This window comes from Brienomyrus brachyistius, chromosome 2 (genome assembly GCF_023856365.1).
Source record: "Brienomyrus brachyistius isolate T26 chromosome 2, BBRACH_0.4, whole genome shotgun sequence".
Classification (NCBI taxonomy): domain Eukaryota; kingdom Metazoa; phylum Chordata; class Actinopteri; order Osteoglossiformes; family Mormyridae; genus Brienomyrus; species Brienomyrus brachyistius.
In genome coordinates, this window is record NC_064534.1 from 24,127,851 (window position 1) to 24,144,475 (window position 16,625).

General features: G+C 40.2%; 2 protein-coding genes across 7 annotated transcripts in view; one reads left to right on the plus strand and one right to left on the minus strand.

Annotated features, from left to right (window-relative positions):
• slf1 (SMC5-SMC6 complex localization factor 1) overlaps nucleotides 1-8,142 on the minus strand; it is a 35,918-nt gene extending 27,776 nt beyond the window's left edge. For 2 of the 3 annotated variants that reach the window (XR_007383373.1, XM_048983019.1), the window contains exons 1-12: nucleotides 7,340-8,142; nucleotides 6,308-6,386; nucleotides 5,900-6,125; nucleotides 4,618-4,762; nucleotides 4,384-4,491; nucleotides 4,146-4,208; nucleotides 3,720-3,866; nucleotides 3,443-3,609; nucleotides 2,998-3,132; nucleotides 2,637-2,778; nucleotides 1,910-2,057; nucleotides 1,360-1,505 (exon numbers count right to left, since the gene is read on the minus strand). Coding sequence is in view for 2 of the 3 variants with exons in the window: in XM_048983019.1 (XP_048838976.1) it covers nucleotides 1,360-1,505; nucleotides 1,910-2,057; nucleotides 2,637-2,778; nucleotides 2,998-3,132; nucleotides 3,443-3,609; nucleotides 3,720-3,866; nucleotides 4,146-4,208; nucleotides 4,384-4,491; nucleotides 4,618-4,762; nucleotides 5,900-6,125; nucleotides 6,308-6,386; nucleotides 7,340-7,450 (1,617 nt within the window). In the remaining variant the exon portion in view is untranslated. The remainder of the gene's footprint in view (nucleotides 1-1,359; nucleotides 1,506-1,909; nucleotides 2,058-2,636; nucleotides 2,779-2,997; nucleotides 3,133-3,442; nucleotides 3,610-3,719; nucleotides 3,867-4,145; nucleotides 4,209-4,383; nucleotides 4,492-4,617; nucleotides 4,763-5,899; nucleotides 6,126-6,307; nucleotides 6,387-7,339) is intronic. The other variant, XM_048983008.1, reaches the window with a different exon arrangement.
• Nucleotides 8,143-8,383: 241 nt separating this feature from the next.
• Nucleotides 8,384-16,625, plus strand: part of kiaa0825 (KIAA0825 ortholog) — a 105,873-nt gene continuing 97,631 nt past the window's right edge. For all 4 annotated transcript variants that reach the window (XM_048982925.1, XM_048982916.1, XM_048982897.1 and 1 more), the window contains exons 1-2: nucleotides 8,384-8,604; nucleotides 11,348-11,498. In XM_048982925.1, coding sequence (XP_048838882.1) covers nucleotides 8,601-8,604; nucleotides 11,348-11,498 — 155 coding nt within the window. In that variant the 5' untranslated portion in view covers nucleotides 8,384-8,600. The remainder of the gene's footprint in view (nucleotides 8,605-11,347; nucleotides 11,499-16,625) is intronic.

The following is a 16,625-nucleotide window of genomic DNA, read 5'->3' on the forward strand; positions in this document are numbered from 1 at the left end:
ATTTACATGCTGAAAATATATTATTTCTTATTGTGAAATGATGGTGCATGTTTACGTTTTCAGTGATATGTAACAAGCCAAATTAAAAATATGGTTTTGATATGCCATTTGACATCAACATGTGCTTAACTATGGTATTTCATAACACATTACTGTTCATTCATAAGTAGAGATTAAATTCAGTTATGCAAGGTATGTTGTGCATGGTTACTTGGAGAAATGCTTTTGTTAGATTTTGCATGCAAGTTATTGTCATGCTTGAATTATACATGACAGTTCCTTAAGGAAGTTCAATTAACAATATACTACAGAATATAAAGATGGATAGTAGCTACACATTTATGGCAAAATCACTATCGAGAGAAGTTAAAAAAAAAAAAGAGGTAAAGCAATGCTTAATAAAGTCACAATCTCAGAGTCCTGATTAGTTCTTCTATTAATGCACATACTAGCTTTCAAAATCAGCCGATAACCCACCACTTCCACAGGACAGGTCCTGAGGCCATTTCAGTGCCCAACCTTAATATAATGTTTTATTTCAAAAGTTCATGGGAATCACTGTAGAGACAAGAGGAATGCAGCGGGCTGCGCAGCCAGCCTAATTTGTTTGTAGATGTTGATAGGAGCTTGGGGAAGCCGCCGCTGATTACAGAGCAGGAGTGGCTCTGAGATCAGCAGGAGGAGTTCCGGAATGCATAACAAACAGCTTGCATTTGGCACGGAGCACCGATGTGCCTTTCATGAAGACGGCCTCCTGCGAGTTTGACGTCCCTCTTCTGACAGCGTGACTCCAGCTGCCCCGGCGATGACACCTGCGGGGGCCTCCGGGACCGGGCCAGCTGCAGGCCCACACCTGCCCCATTCCTGGCAAACGCCGTCCGTGTTCCCCCTCCCGAAAAAATCCTTACTCTCTCTCATACACGGTTAACCTGGGTTCCCTGCATAGCTTCTATACGTCTGGTTAGTTGTGACAGAGCTTGGTCGCCCTTGAGCAGCCATTTGAGAAAGCATAAGCACCACTGGACAGGTCTGGGGATGTTGCGATGATGATGATGATGTGATGAAGAGACCTTTAAAGTGCTACTCTGACATGAATCTCAATAGAAGTTACATCATCATGCATCATCAGCCACAGAAACATCTGGTAAAAAATGTATATGCTTTGTTTTTAGATTACTGACTTAATGGGGAGAAACAATTGACTGCTTTTAGTTTTTACCTCAAAAAACCATTTCAGCTTAAATATTCATTGGGGTATTTCAGTCTAACTACCTGCTTTGGAGTGGAAGCTGCAGCATTTTTGCTCAAATGAGTCGGTGTAGCAGCTCTACCCCACTGGCTACATAATGCTCAACTTACAATTTTTCGTAGGGTTAGAGGTTCTGTTCCCACAGAAACAGCGTTTCTGCAGCACATACTCCTGTATATGGAATCAGCAGTGACCATCTTCAGTCTCAGTGAAGGCATGTTGTGAACAAACTCCAGTAAAAATTCCGGAGGTTGGTCTACAAGAAAGAAAAAAAAAAGCATAATGTTATAGGCGTATTACTACTCAGTGATTCTAAAGGTGCTTTTTTGACAGTGAATTAAGACGTTTCACATCATGGGAATAGAGCAGGGGTGTCAAACCGCAGTCCTGGGGGGGCAGAGCCCTGTGTAGCTTAGCTCTTTCCCTGTTCCACCACGAATGATTAATCTCAAGAGCTGTGTGGTAATTAGCACAAGTAGTTGAATCAGGTGTGTTTAATGAGGGGAAACCCAAAAATGTGCAGGTCTGGAGTTTGACACCCATGGCATAGAGGCAAAATGGGCCCTTATTCATAAACACATCAATACTATATAATGAACCTATGTAACATCCTTTCATCTCCTTTCCAGTCCCAAGATGTCCCAAGTGAAATATACACACCTTGGCATAGTATGGAAATGTGCTCGGCCAGATCCTCCATGCCCTTATCCAGCAAGCTTTTATTTAGTTTACTGTATTCCTGACACCAGTACTCCACCACCACAGCCAAGGTGTCATGCAAAGTACACAGAAGTCGATGCGTCCAGTCCTACCCAAAAGGGAAGCATGAATCAGGAAACTCGCGTTTATAGCTACAGAGACCTATATGGATCAGGAACCATTCAACTACATTTAGAAACAAGACAAAAAGCCATTGCATTTTCATGTGGAGTTAAAATGAACCTTACATATGCAAATCCTGATTTTGGGCAATGTAATACAAAAGTTGGAAACTAATTTTGTAGTACTATACATTGGTGACACTCAGACAACTTCAAGATGTCCCAGTGAATGAGACATAATTGCTGTAATTTTAATAATAATGATAAATATGTAGAGTTTGTGAATATGAACATCTGCCTTGCATAAACTGCACAAATAAATGAATCATTGTTCTCTTGTCCTCTAGAAATGTGTCAAGCGTTACGATATAATGCGTTCTCATACAACATTCAGCTTACAGTATTTGTTATAAAACTTAGATCTTCGCCATTTGGCAACAGTAATCTGTGCATGGATAATGTTAAGCGCACTCTACAGACTGGTGTGTAGTTACACATACATACACACATTTTAATATTACATACCGTATCGTTCTCTATGGATAGAGCGCCGTGACGATACTGACCTCAGTAGATGACAGAGCACAGCTGGTAGAATGGATCAGCAACCCTGCCAGTTGCTGGACTGTCCTGCTACCAAGAGTGGATCTCTGCCAAATGTTCCAAAATGTACGAAGTAGAACAGAAGACCGTGACCCTCCAGATTGCCTGAGGGAAATGAAAGACAGTCTTATTAATATATGAATCTATACTATTTATCACATGCCTGTTATTTCATGTGTGATTAGCCCAGGCGTGATTAAATAACACAACGCAAGTCTTATTTAAACTATTTTAATAAAATGAAAGGGTAATGCTGAGTGCCTTGCATTTACATAAGCACAGAAAAGCAGAGAGAAGTTGATGACTTGGGAACTTCTGTCATACCCTTTGCTGGAGGCAAAGAGCTCATGCCGGAAGATTGTGAGTAGAAAAGCCTGCAGGTCACAGAGGAACCTGATCAGCTCTGGGGAAGGTGAGCCAGGAAGCAGGTGACAGCAGCCCCCGCTGGACATGCACCACCTAAGGAATCGGACAGTTGTGCACAGTCAGCGAACGGAATAGCAGGCTATACCATAATATCACATACGCTGTCATTTAGAAGTCGAAACTGCATCATAGAGGGGCAAGGATGACGTCGTTTCACCTTTGCTTTTGTTTGTATTAATCGTCCTCCCAAGCATATTTCCCCGATTCCTTAACATTACAAAAATAACCCCATCAAAATCCTCATGGGGAAACCTTGCGCTAACCAATGTGCAACAGTTAATGTCTTCTGCCTGTCAGCTGAAAAAGATGCAGTGCAAGACAAAAATTCTGAAGAACTCTATACCTCACTGATGTCTCCAGGAGGGCCCAGGTTCCTCCCTTACACTGAGGGCACTGCAGGATGTGCAGAAAATACTTCACCACAGTGGGCGACCCCCAAGTGGGATTGTTGCGTAGGATGTTGTGCAAAATATTGATAAAGGTGCTGAAAAAGTACGGCTTAACTTCACCCTGAGGAAGGAAACAGGGTTACAAGCAGTAAACACTGACAGGTTCTGCCATTGTTTTCGAGGGTGAAAAAGGGAAAATATTACTCTGACTTTCAGCAGTGCCTGGTTTACCTGCAGAGCATGATGCATCAGGGCGCACATGTATTGTGGTGATGGAAGGACTCCAGGGTGTAGCATTCCCTGAATTTCCTCTAAAGCCTCTGTGAGGAGACCACATTCGATAAGGCTGTGCACATTGCTGAAATCCACCACGGTACTCTGAAAAAGACAGACTCGAATGAGGACGTGCAGCACTCTGGGGGTCTGGCTAGCCTTGTCACTCAGTGTCATTTGTCGTCCGATGTCTGGTCCCAAGTGTGCCACAGTTCCTGAATGCAAACTTGGACGACGCTCCGGGGAAATGCTTGAAGAGCCTGCTTGCCTTAACAGGTCTGCCAATGATGCCCTACAAACCCTGTGACAAGTCCATAAAATGGAAAGCCCTGTCATGTAATCGTCATGTAAATCCATGCATTAATATGCTTAACACCACCGTACCTGAGGCGGATGTCCTGTAGATGTGTGGCTCACATAATCTATGGAAACAAGCCTTTCGGGGAGCTGCAGGAAAAAAAAATAAAAATAAAAACACATCAATAGCATCCTTTTCAGGTGACAATAATGACAGCTCGTTTAAACGGCAATGTCAATCTTCATATAGGGGTGAATAGGAACTTCGATGAAACAATCAAGGTAATTGAAGCATTGTGGGGAAAAAAATGAATGCTGTTCTCACCACAAGTTTTGAAACGTAATCTTTCAGCTGAATTTCTAATTCGGAGAAAAGCTGTGTATTATCCATTGGAGAGCTGGATAGCACTTCTGAAATCACAGGCCATGGGCTCTGTAAGAAAAGAAATGCATTTATGTAAAAATGCATAAATCATACACAAAGTGTACTCAAGGAACGGAGCATGCTGCAGTTCCAGAGTGAGACTGAATGCACTTCAGCCGTTTATCTCCAGCGTACCCCAAGTAAATGTTGAGCAATGTAATCCAACAAGTAGCACGGGGCACCAGTCTTAGAGTCTGTGGTAATGTTACCCGTAAACACATGCGTCACAGACTGATCAGATGGGCATGAGGAAATCCTGGCACCTCCTGCCATCAAGATCCTGGAAAAAGAATCAAAAGGCATTTTTTCTTTAAGAAAATAAAACTGGAAAATGATATGAGAGGATATGATATGTAGCTGAAAGGAGAGAGCGGCATGGTGATAAGGAACAGAAGCATAGCAAAGCTTGGTTTCATTTGGATCAAGGAAAACCTCCATTCTTCTGACTGAGTAGAAGACGCCTTGGAAACTGTAAAATTAATATCATAAGAAGTTTCCTGTCTCCCCTCATATCTCTGAGACCTGAGGTATATATTATTTTCATTATGAGTTTCCACACTTTATGATGCATTGGGATTACTTACAAGACAGCAATACCAAGTAGTACTCTATCCCAGCTTGTAAATGACAAAAATGAACAACATCCTACAATAATTGTAACATTGTCCTATGAGAGGGCGAGGAAACTCTCCTGTATGCTTCACAGTAACAAACAGAAATAAGGTCATGTCTACTGAACCCGGCTTTTTGTACGATAGTGACCCGATTATCATAAATATCTAGGAAGTAGAGAGACATGAAAAATTAATTGCATAGTGTGTAGTCCCAGGTCAATATGCAGGCTTTCATCTTGTTCCTTGTTTTTATGCAGATTCTCATACAAAAAATTATATCAACCCACTAACATGATCCATAAGGTAGAATGTCACTTAAATAATGATATTACTCAGTAATTTATCAAGATTTTTATATATTAGTAGTCAGTGTTTTAGGAAGAAAGGCTCAAAAGGCAGGTAGCATTGAAGCTGGAATCTCACCCATGGCTTGGTGCACTTCTTACCACAGGGAGGCCAGTTAGTGGCTCTAAACTCCCCATAGTGTGTGAATGCATGAGAGCATGGGATCCTGTCCTGTGATTACTGGGACAAGCTCCAAGCTCACAATGGTGTTCTACTGGATCAGCGGTATGGATACAGATGAATGTTACGCTCAGAAGGATAAACAGTGTACAATGTCAGCAAACCATTGTTATTCGTGGTGGTGTTTGCCACTCCAAACCTTTCCAGGCATCCTACCTATGTTGCTAATTCAGAAACGAAAAGGCTTATTTCATACTGCACTTCCATTAGCACCAATAACCGTTAGCAATTCAATATCAGAATCTGTATGTCTCTGCAACCAAGAAGGAGAATCGGACCGTTCAAAAATATCCCTCCTCTTGCAGTCATCCATGAGCAGGACAGCTCTCCAGCCCTGGAAGGCACCGGAAATACTTCCACTGGCCACCCTGGTTCTCCACATCCGGATGGGTCTGGTGGCCTCAGGAGGCTGACTAATGAAATCCAGCTCGTAGGCCACTTCAGGCAGCCACATCCCATTCCTCACACTGTCTAGCACATACTGCGGAGTGACGATCCACTTCCCTGAGAGACAGACCACACAGACAGAGGAAAGAATGAGAGCCAAGCCCAGAGCAGATAGGTGGCCAGTCACTGGTTCTGCACTTCTGTTCTTTAGCTACAAGAGTCTAAATAATCTCACTGATTTAAAGATTCAAAAGTGAATCCATGTTTAACACTAAGAGACGTATTCAAGGGCAACTCACCACCTGCACAAGCAGCCAGGAACTTTTCACTGGCCAGAGCACAAGGGGCAATCAGATGAGTAGATCGACCTTTATAGATCTGAAAGAGATTATATATATATATATATATATATATATATATATATATATATATATATATATATTTGTTTTTCCCCTGATGCAAGTATGTAAAATAATTCTAACTCATATTTACAGAGTGTGATATTTTCCAGATTGGTTCTGGGCAATCTATCACGCTGATTCAGAACTGCAGTGACACTCATCAAAAGTACCCAAGCTTCACATCATAAGTAATTGAATAACAATTATTTACAATCAGCGCTACATGAGCAGTTGGTGTCAAATGAAAACACTGGTGCATTACATACAGTAAAGCATACAGCTGCTTAAGGACACATCCACTCATATTAATATCGTCATTCGAATGCTGTGGGTAGTAAATGTACAAGGCCTGTCATACAGATATTTCCAAAGGCCATGACACTGCAACAGCATTTAATTTACAAGGTATTTAATAAGGGTTCCTGCCATATGATTTCCTCAAGTTAATAACCTCTCTTATGCTGTGGAGAAAAGGAAGGGGAAAAGGTTAAGAACTTTATAGTGTATTTTTGTGCTCAAGGGGTTTTAATCTGAAGAAAGAGTGTACAGACTATAAAAGGACGCAATTGAGGGCAGAGATAAAATTAAAGAGGCAAAAATATATTGAGGCATCAGAACCAATTAGGTCATTTAAAAAAAAAAAAGACTCTCCAGAAGCCATACATCTGAATAAAGTTGATGACAGCTGCACTGTATGCTTCTGAAGAGATTTAAAATCAAACTTACCGCTAATTAAGTCATTCTAAATATGAATGTCTCTACTAAAAGAAACTTCGATGCATTCGGAGAGCATAGAAACTAAGTCGGAGGTCTTAAAATAACGGCAATGCGAAAATTGTCCTGCATGACCCAAGGTCACCTGAGACTCAACATTAGAAAACTAGAGGGCTAGATTCGGTGAAATGCAAATCAGATCAGGTAAATACTCACAGAGCCACCAATATAGCTTCCGCCCAACTTATGAATTCCTCTGAGTAGTTTTCCTTTTATTTGTGGGTTTTTGATCCCAGTGATTTGGAAGGTAAATGTTTTTTCCACCATCTTAAGACAAGCAACTGTCAGCAAAGTGATTCTGTCTTCAAAAACGTATCAGCAGTATATGATTCTACGGAAACTTTCAAGTGGCATGGCTTTTTTGGACTGTCAGCGAGAAACAAGTACAAATAAAAATGAAAGCAACCCCACCATGATTTCAAAGACGAACTTTCGCAGGAAAGATATTGAGGAGTTTACGATCGAAATGCAAATAATTAGGTTCAAATGATTCAGGTTCTGGTGTGTTTTACGTTCAAAACGCAAATCGTATAAAAGTTTAACATGTTACTAATATCAAACTGCTACTACAGCCATGTTTCTCTGGCGGGAAACATAATTATTGTTTAAAAAAATGGCAGCAATCAAGACACACGTTGAAATTTTACTTAAATAGCCACTTTCAGCACCGCTACGTACGGCTACAGCTACATTTCTCAAAACTTATTTACTTCAGGAACAAGTCTTCAGCGCCAAATTTCTGAACATGTCCTTACAGTGTGGTCTATACCATTCACAAAGCATCCGGGGTTATCCAACTTTAAGGTACGTTTATTATTATGGACGAAAAAAAGATATCTATATTTAATGTAGTTTATGTAACAGTATTTCAACGGCAATACCGGATAAGAGTAATGAATAAAAGATTGTAAATAAAGCAATGTGCAAAATCCACCCCCGCCATTTTACACCAAGTACTGCGTTTGTAGGCATACAATGGGTTTAGGATACTTCTTTTCAGTTATGGGGGGAAGTGCATAGCAGTGTAATTTTCGGTATTGAAAGAGTTGATTGTTTGATCTAATAAGCATTATAAAACATAAGAAAAATAGTAGTTTTACAATTTCAAAGTAAATATTGCAAGTTTTATGGTTTTATATTAAAATAATAACGTAGTAAGAACAGCTACTACCCTATAAATTGCTGGAGTTGTACCATTCGGAACCGCGGAAGTTTTTCAGATGCTGCTTCCGGTTGGTTGTTATAGACGCTTATCTGGTTGAGCAGTTATTTATTCTTAACGATGGCGTTGTGTTTAGCTTGTGTGTCGTTTGGGGATTTCGTGTAGCAGTTTGTATTCGACAAAGGGGTGGTGTGTGAAAAATGATTGTTTTCCCCGAAAACTTTCAAATGTTACTGGCTGACGTTACAAAACCAAATGTGTAAGTTTACAAATATTAGTAAGTGTGCTGACATTCCTTCAAAAATGAGTTCTGATAAATTAACTAGTTTGACGTTAGTACATATCACAATTAACTCATTAATAACGGTTTTTTTCCTATGTTGAATTTAGCAGTTAGACAGTAACTAGCTAGCTAAATTCCTTGTCCACTAGAGACGTAGCATGAGAGCATTATCGTAATACTGGACCGATAGTTTTGTTTTTGACCTCGACGTGAACTCCCACCATTGATTAGTCGAGTCTGTATAACATGTAGATTCCGCTAGCTATACTGCTTTCGATAAAATGGATAAAATCATGGCCTGGTACATTTCCGTGAATGTTTCGTGTGGTTGGTTTTTTCGGAAAGAAATACCAGACTTATACATTTAATGTAACTTTGCAAAATAATCCAAAAAGTCTAGATAAGGACACCACTCTACGATGTAATTGTGTGGGTGTGTGCATGTGTATTACATAAATCAATGAAATTAAACTCGACAGGAGTGTTAATATAGACTAATGATTGAACATCACTTTGAAATTGACAGTTTTATAATTGATACATTTAGGTGGTTATTTTCTTATTGAATAACTTGTGATGTATCAGCATGGTTAACGGTGGAATAGTTGCTTTATTATTATTATTATTATTATTATTATTATTATTGGTGGTGGTAGTGGTGTGGTGGTGTATTCTGTTAGAGGTTGGATGTTTGACCCGTGTAGTATCATTTCCATTCTGGAAATCTGATCTAAAGGCATGCAATGAATTAGGTAAACTGGTTTCTCCAAATCACTCATAGCATGTTATTGTATGTGTACTGCGATGGACTGATTTATTTGTTGTTATTTTTCATGTTTAATTTATGACTCAAGAGCTCATCCTCAATAAAAAGCCTTTTATGAATCGTGGATTATCTAGGACTTACTTGTATATTTTATCAGTGACTGTCTTATGATAATGCCTGATGACTTCTAAGATTCCAGCTTGTTTTAATACTTTCATTTGTTTATGATTTTTCCATTCTCACTTTATTATTATAATTGTGTTCAGACCGTATTGTGACATTTTTTACATCTTTATTAAGACGGGTTTCTCCTAATCTTTTCTTGGGTTTTAATAGTTTTCTGCAAGCAAAACAGAATAGATTATTGTCAACAGTATAGATTATTCAGTACACAAATGTTGTATGTATTATGCTTATTATAACCGGATGCAGCTTGTGTAATTATTTTATTTACAGCTTTTTCATTTGGAGAAAAATAGTATTTATGTAGTGTTTTTTGTCTTAAGGAATGCATTAAGTTATGAATAAGGGTGTTAACAGTATAAAATTGTTAAATAAATTGTTCTGCAAAAATTTACAAAATTCACAGAATGATTTACAATTTTGCTAGAAAAAGTTAATTCCACTGTCATTGTGTGAAAATACTGTGTAATGGTAAATGATGGTCCTTAAACAATGTACACATGTTTGCTTACAACCTTTCATTAATACAGGAGCATAACTTCTAGCGAATTACATAAGCGTAGTGGTGAATCTAAGGAAATCAGTTAAAAACATGAGCATAAAGATGTATAAATTTGAATTCTTTCTATGAACACAACCACTGTAACTAAATTTCCTTTATTATTACCATAAAAGTATTTAAATGTACTCTACTTTGACTACAAATGAGTGTTACTACTTTGAGAGATTAAAGAATTTAGCTCTCAAGTTTTTCCAAATTTCATCCCTCTGGAGAAGTACTGAGAAAATTGATTTCCACTGTAAGTCTACATTTAGTTCTTATAATGCTAATTAGGATCAATAGTCCCACAACAAGAACCAGGCATTTTTAATCCCTTCATATATTTATATCACATATGGACTGTGATGTGTATTCTTAGGTTGACTTTTGCTACACCTTCCTGTATAATTCCATTGTTGGCTTTCCAGTCCCAGAATTGACACATCTCAAGAAGTCGCTGTTTAAACTCCTCTGCAAATAGAGCAATGAGCCAGTCAAGCCAAAATAATAAAATACCGGCTTAACTGTAGATATTGTCAAGTGGAAAAGTAATATTTGTCCAGCTAGACAGCTTCCTTTTGTGCAGAGTAAATGAATGTTGAGATTCTGTCGCCAGTTGAAGACTCCTGCGTCAGGAAGGTACTGAAAACTGTTTCTAGTTTGACAAGGATTATTAAAATCAGGTGAGATGAAGGAACAGGAAGTGGGAGAAAGCAAAATTGACATTGACATTCTCCATTATATTCCACTTGACTCAAGATGACTGTGTTGATATCATAGATCCCAAATACTGGATTTGCTGTTGGGATATGTTAAACGTGAAGTGCTCACATCTGCAGAAAGTAGAGATTGCCTATTTAAAATGAGAGTGAACAGCCTTTTTTCGTTAACACATTGCAGTAGTGCTGTCTTTAATGCCGAACCTATGCATTTATTATTAGGGCCACTGCAGATTATATTGTACTTCATCTTGTGAAAAATAACAATAAGCTGGAATGTATTCATTACATGTGACAATCACCACTGTTTCAGTAAATGCGACTGGGGCCATTGATTTATTACTTCTGATGGCATCTTGTTTTATATGTTATGTGCTGCATATAATTCTCAGGATGTTTCCTCAGCAGCTAGTCTGATCAGTGTGGCATCTGACGGATGTTATGCTTTCTTTTATTAAGCTTTTCACATGTTTTCTGCATAAGCATTTCCTCCCTTGTTTCTATAACCAGGTATCTTCCATTTGATGGACATGGAGTGGCAGTGGGAATTCTGTCAAGATCATGCCTTTATGGACTGTGTCAGTTCTGTGGTACCAAGAGAGCTGGATGTTCAGCAGCTGCTTCATGACACTGAGGAGAAGCTCAAGCTCAATGCCTGCTGGTCAGTGTTTGTGTTCTAGCTGTTGCTATCCTGTTCCTGCTATGTTTTCATTTGTGTGGGCTGGCCAAGGTTTGGTGTCCATGAGTGACATGTTAGCACTTACATTGAGAGGGGGAACTGCTCTATAATCTTTCTTCTGTCCAGGAGTAGAGAAATGTCTAATGTAACACCAGCTTTCACATTGTATCTTTCTCAATCACGTCAGGCCTACTGCTGATTTTGGTACATTTGACAAAAATGTACTGAAAAATCTGGATATCTGTTATTGAATATTGGACCATCCACACCCAGGATGGCATGTCGGTAGAGTAGTATATATGATAAAGATAAGCGAAACTTTATTGATCCCAGATAAAAATTCTTATTCGTACAATGACAAATGTATAGTGTTAAAGAAATATACAAGCAAAACAAAAATATTCAAGCAGGTAGGAAGGATCCCAGGTATTACTTTTAAGCACACCATGTTGGAATGAACGACTGGCTGTAGTTGCTCCAGGATAGTGCCTCCTGAAGTACATGGGCAGAATTCTTTATAATCTTGTCCAATTTTGCCACCAGTCCTCCTCATCTGCCAGCAGTAGGTCCAGGGTCAGTCCTGTGATGGAGCTGGCCTGTCTGAGTTTGTTTAGGCATTTGGCAGTGCCTCAAAGGATGCTGCTTCCTTAGCAGGCTACTGCACAGAACAGCACACTGACCCCTATGGACTGGTAAAACATCCTCACGTTCTCACTACACACATCAAAAGACCTGAGCCTCCTCAGACAATAGAGTCTGCTTTAACCTTTCTTATCTAGTGCCTCTGTGCTGTCTGCCCTGGCCAGTCTGCTGTTCAGGTGGACCACCAGGTACTTATAGCCCTGCACCATCTCCACTTCCTCCCTCTGGATGGTGACTGGTCTCAGGGGCTCCTAGTCATGCAGGAAGTCCACCACCATATATTGTGTGTAATAGAATCATCATTATATATAGTGTAGAATGGATGGACATACTTTCTATGCAATGTTTTGGTAGGTAAATGATTTTATATGTGACTATATTTCATGTTTGCTAAATGCTTGTATTAGTCAATGTTCAGTCGGATATTCCTTCTTTTGTATTTCAGGTAACATTGGATTTTAGTTTTGACAGGGTAGTGGAGAGAAGCTGCAGTTTGAATGCAAACCTTCAGTTTATATTATACGCAGAACCAGCTCATATTGAAACTAGTACTTAATTTACCCATGGAACCAAAACTCCACATGGATGATTGGAGAGGAAATTCAGAGTTACACAGAGCAGAGAAGCTCAGGCTAGGCACAGGGGAGATGGTAGTGATTATGATGGTTTCATTCTCTTCTGAGAGGGATCCAGAAATCTATATTTCTCATGCTTTTATCCTTTGTGCTGTTCTAGGACCAAGGACAGACAATGAGGTGCACAGTAAATGCAGAGCATGAGCAAAGCCACTTACTCCAGTGCCATTAGTGCTGTTTTTCGTCCTTTTGAAAATGGAAAAGTAATAATTGAAGAGCCACATCTTGAAATGAAGCTAGGATGGGTAATTCAAGGATGATTACAGAGGGCTGACATATTTTCTGCCTTCTAAGCATTGAAGGGTATTCTGTGTTCTTAGAGATGGGAAAAAGATAATCATTATGAGAAGAAAGACTTCTGTAATGGAAAACTGTGCCAAAAATAAAGCAACATTCAGGGACAATGGGCAGGGATGCTTTGAGTTTGTTTCAGTGCGTCTGCATTTTTGTCAGGCGTACACTGCTGGGGCACTCTTACCCCTCCTGGGTGGGCCTTAAAAATGCACCTGCTTCCTAATCTACTTATCAGTGTCTGGGACAAATTACAGGGAAGAGAAAGAGGAAGGGGAAGGATAAAAAAAAGAAAAGAAGCAACGTCCCATTAAGGGTTTAGCTTATTTATGGGTCACAGTCTTTGGCGTGCTCCCAGTCTCAGATATCGGAGATTTGCCTAAGAGCAGCTTCATAATTGAAAGAGATTAAGACAGACTGACAACGGCCCTGCCTGTCCAAATTGAAATGCTGCGATCCGTTAGGTTTCATCAAATTGGACACTTCTGGGGGCCAACAGAAAAAAAAAAATGGCCATAATGAAGTGTCATCGGGGTTATGGGGAGTAAAGACAAGGCATCGGATTGCAGCAGGCGTGGAAATGACTTACAGTAGATAACTGCCACTGCTTGCCAATCTCTCTTATGCTCTGGCCATGGTGAACATCTCCAGAAATATCCCATCGCTTTAGTGGTCCGAGGGGAAAATAAGTAGGCCACAGACGGGGGGGGCTACCTCTTTCTGGCCCACTCATTCATTGCTCCCCCACGAAAAGGGGGCCCTTTAATACCCAGGAGATATTTGTTTCCTGGCGGTTCATTTCGAGCTCACTGAAGCTAGGCCTTATTTGAAAGGGATCCTATCCCCACACCTCCCGGAGCGCGACAGCCCTACAGCCCACCCACACTAAATTAATTTTGACAAGGAACTTAAGATAACGTCAAAGCACCGACTAATCAGCAGATTGGGTTTCTGTAAGTCACGGGCCTGTGAAATGTGCCATCATTTCAAATAAAAGCTTCTTGTAGCCTTTCTGCTTTTTCTATTTCCTAGGCTGCCATATTGCGTCTTTTTGGAAAACAGTTGAATTTCATTTGGGAATGATTGACATGCTCAAGAGTGAGTTGCAGCAGGTATAGAAATCTTTATACTGCTTTTTCTGTCTTTTTATTTTCGGTTTAACTTTTTAGCCCCCTGTGCCCTCCCCCCCCCCCCCCCCCCCATCGTATCTTTTGTTGCTCTTGGCTCTTTGAGGTCTGCAGTGTCAAACGTTCATGTTCTGTAGAGCCGCTCGTCTTCTTTCTTTTTCTTTTATGCTCTGAGGAGTAAAAATCATTCGGGTCCTGCTAATCCAGTGGAGGTGTCGATTAATCTGCGAGCAGCACGCACACCTCTGGGAGTAAAGGCTGGATGACTTTAAGATATTGGCGGCCATCACTGACACTCCATCTGACCCAGGCTTGCTTCCTTGCTCTAGATCTGAAATTCAAGGAACAAGCATCCGTGGAATAAAAATAATAGAAAAATTAAGTGTATTTAAAATTTCTGCCCATGGGTGAATTTATTTATTATGCCTGCTGTGCCTCTGTGCTCTGTCATTTGCCATTGTGTTTCATTTCACATTCTACCCAAATTAATTGCTGTCCTGGGAAATGCTTGGCATCCTGTCTTAACTGGTGTCTGCCTTGCAGTAACAGTCCCCATGGAGGTACAGCTCTGAGCTGACATTGACCAACAACTCACTGTGATATGATGCTTCCCATTGCTGGCATTTCTGCAGCGCGAGTGTTGTGAAGTGACAGAAGTGTTTTGTGTTTGAAAACACTTTGTACTAAGTGAACATCTTTAGGGATAAATGGGCTCTTTTTGTTATGTGTAACCAGAGATGGAGGCGCAGATGGAAGATCATTTAGGATCTGATGTTTGAGCAGAGTCCATGGGTGGCGCCCAAATCATCTCTGCTAATGCACAAATTATCCTTAATAAGAGAAGTTAAACATGTCAGCCATTCTGCTTTAAGTTTCCACATTTTTAGAAAGGCTTTTTTTGGGCAATATTCCATGGATATAAACATCTGTCCATCCAGCTTCCACCCACTTATGTCAGAGTCACGGGGGATTAATAGTAACATGCAAAATGGAAATCAGTAAGTGTATCAAAATTTGCCTCTGCAATATTGTTACTGTTTACTGATTATTTATTTGAAGGGAAAGCCATATTCAGTTATGTGTTTAAGATTGCATATAGTCATTTACCTATTTACAGAACACTAGTGATATTTTTTGTAATGGAAACTAAAAATTTCTACAGATTTGTTCATCAGTTTTCCGGACTTCTCTGTTTTTTTTTTTTAATAATAGATACATTCTCTTTATTTTTGTCAGCAACTCCCTGCAATTAATCAATCAAATATGGAACTTGTTGATTGGCAGGGGGAAAAAAAATTGTTGTCCAGCATATCACAAAAACAACTCCCAGCACAATAGTTCTTCTTCTCAAAAATGAACTGGAAAATGTGTAACGCAGCGAGATATAAAAATGCTTATAACATTAAAGGTGTGCAGTTTGGCAGATGTTTTTGTATGAAGCGCCGTAAAAGTGAGGAAAGTTTTTCAGGTCGAACAGCCTCCCTGGAGCAATTAAGTTTTATTCATTTAGCAGAGACTTATCCAAAGCAGCATACGTTTCTGAGGAATCAGGGTTAAATAGTCCCTGGAGTAACCGGACATTAATGGCCCTGCCCAGGCGCCCAACGGCGAAATCATTCTGCCAACGCTGGAGTTTGAACTGATGGCCTCCTGATCACAGGCATGATTTCCTAACCCACTGAGCCTCACAGCGCCCCAGTTTAGGATAAGGGTCACGGTCAAGGGTCCAAAGGTGATATTATTACCCTGCCACGAATGGGATTTGAACCCATGTCATTGCAGATGCTGTCACAGAGTCTTATCCTGCTGTGCTACACACCAAATGCTGATTGTATGTGGTGGCTCAGAGAGAGTTGGGTTAATGTCACAGCATGGACACCAGAAGCATTGAACCGATGAATGTCTGATGTACTCAGTTGTGCATCTTGGGGATTGGAACCTGTGCTTGAGGGTCTTTCTCAACTGAACCAGCTGTCTTCAGAGAGTAGTACAGAGTGTACTTCAGAGTGCAGAGCGGTTGTATTCAATCATTAGCATTATTTTTAGGCATAACGTTTCTTCTTAAGACGACAGGAAACAGGGATTAAGTTTGGTTTAATTGCTTGTCATTGAAAAAATCTGTGTGGTTGCAGCTAGGGTTTTGTAAGCATGAAGCAAAGCCAGTCAGAGACAGGCTCGCCCTCATGCAGCATCAGCATGCAGTTTACATGCACAGGGAGCTACTAAACATTTCTGACTCGATATGTCATTTTTAATTTATCACACAGACGGGTTGCAGAATTACCAATGCAGTCTTTTAATGTGGGAGGCCCACGCGTGGAGTTGGGATGATGACATGCGTCACTCAAAGGCCTGTCTGCCTCTGACGGCTGGCTTGCAAGCGCTCTCACCAGTCCCTCAGCTGGCTTTTAGAG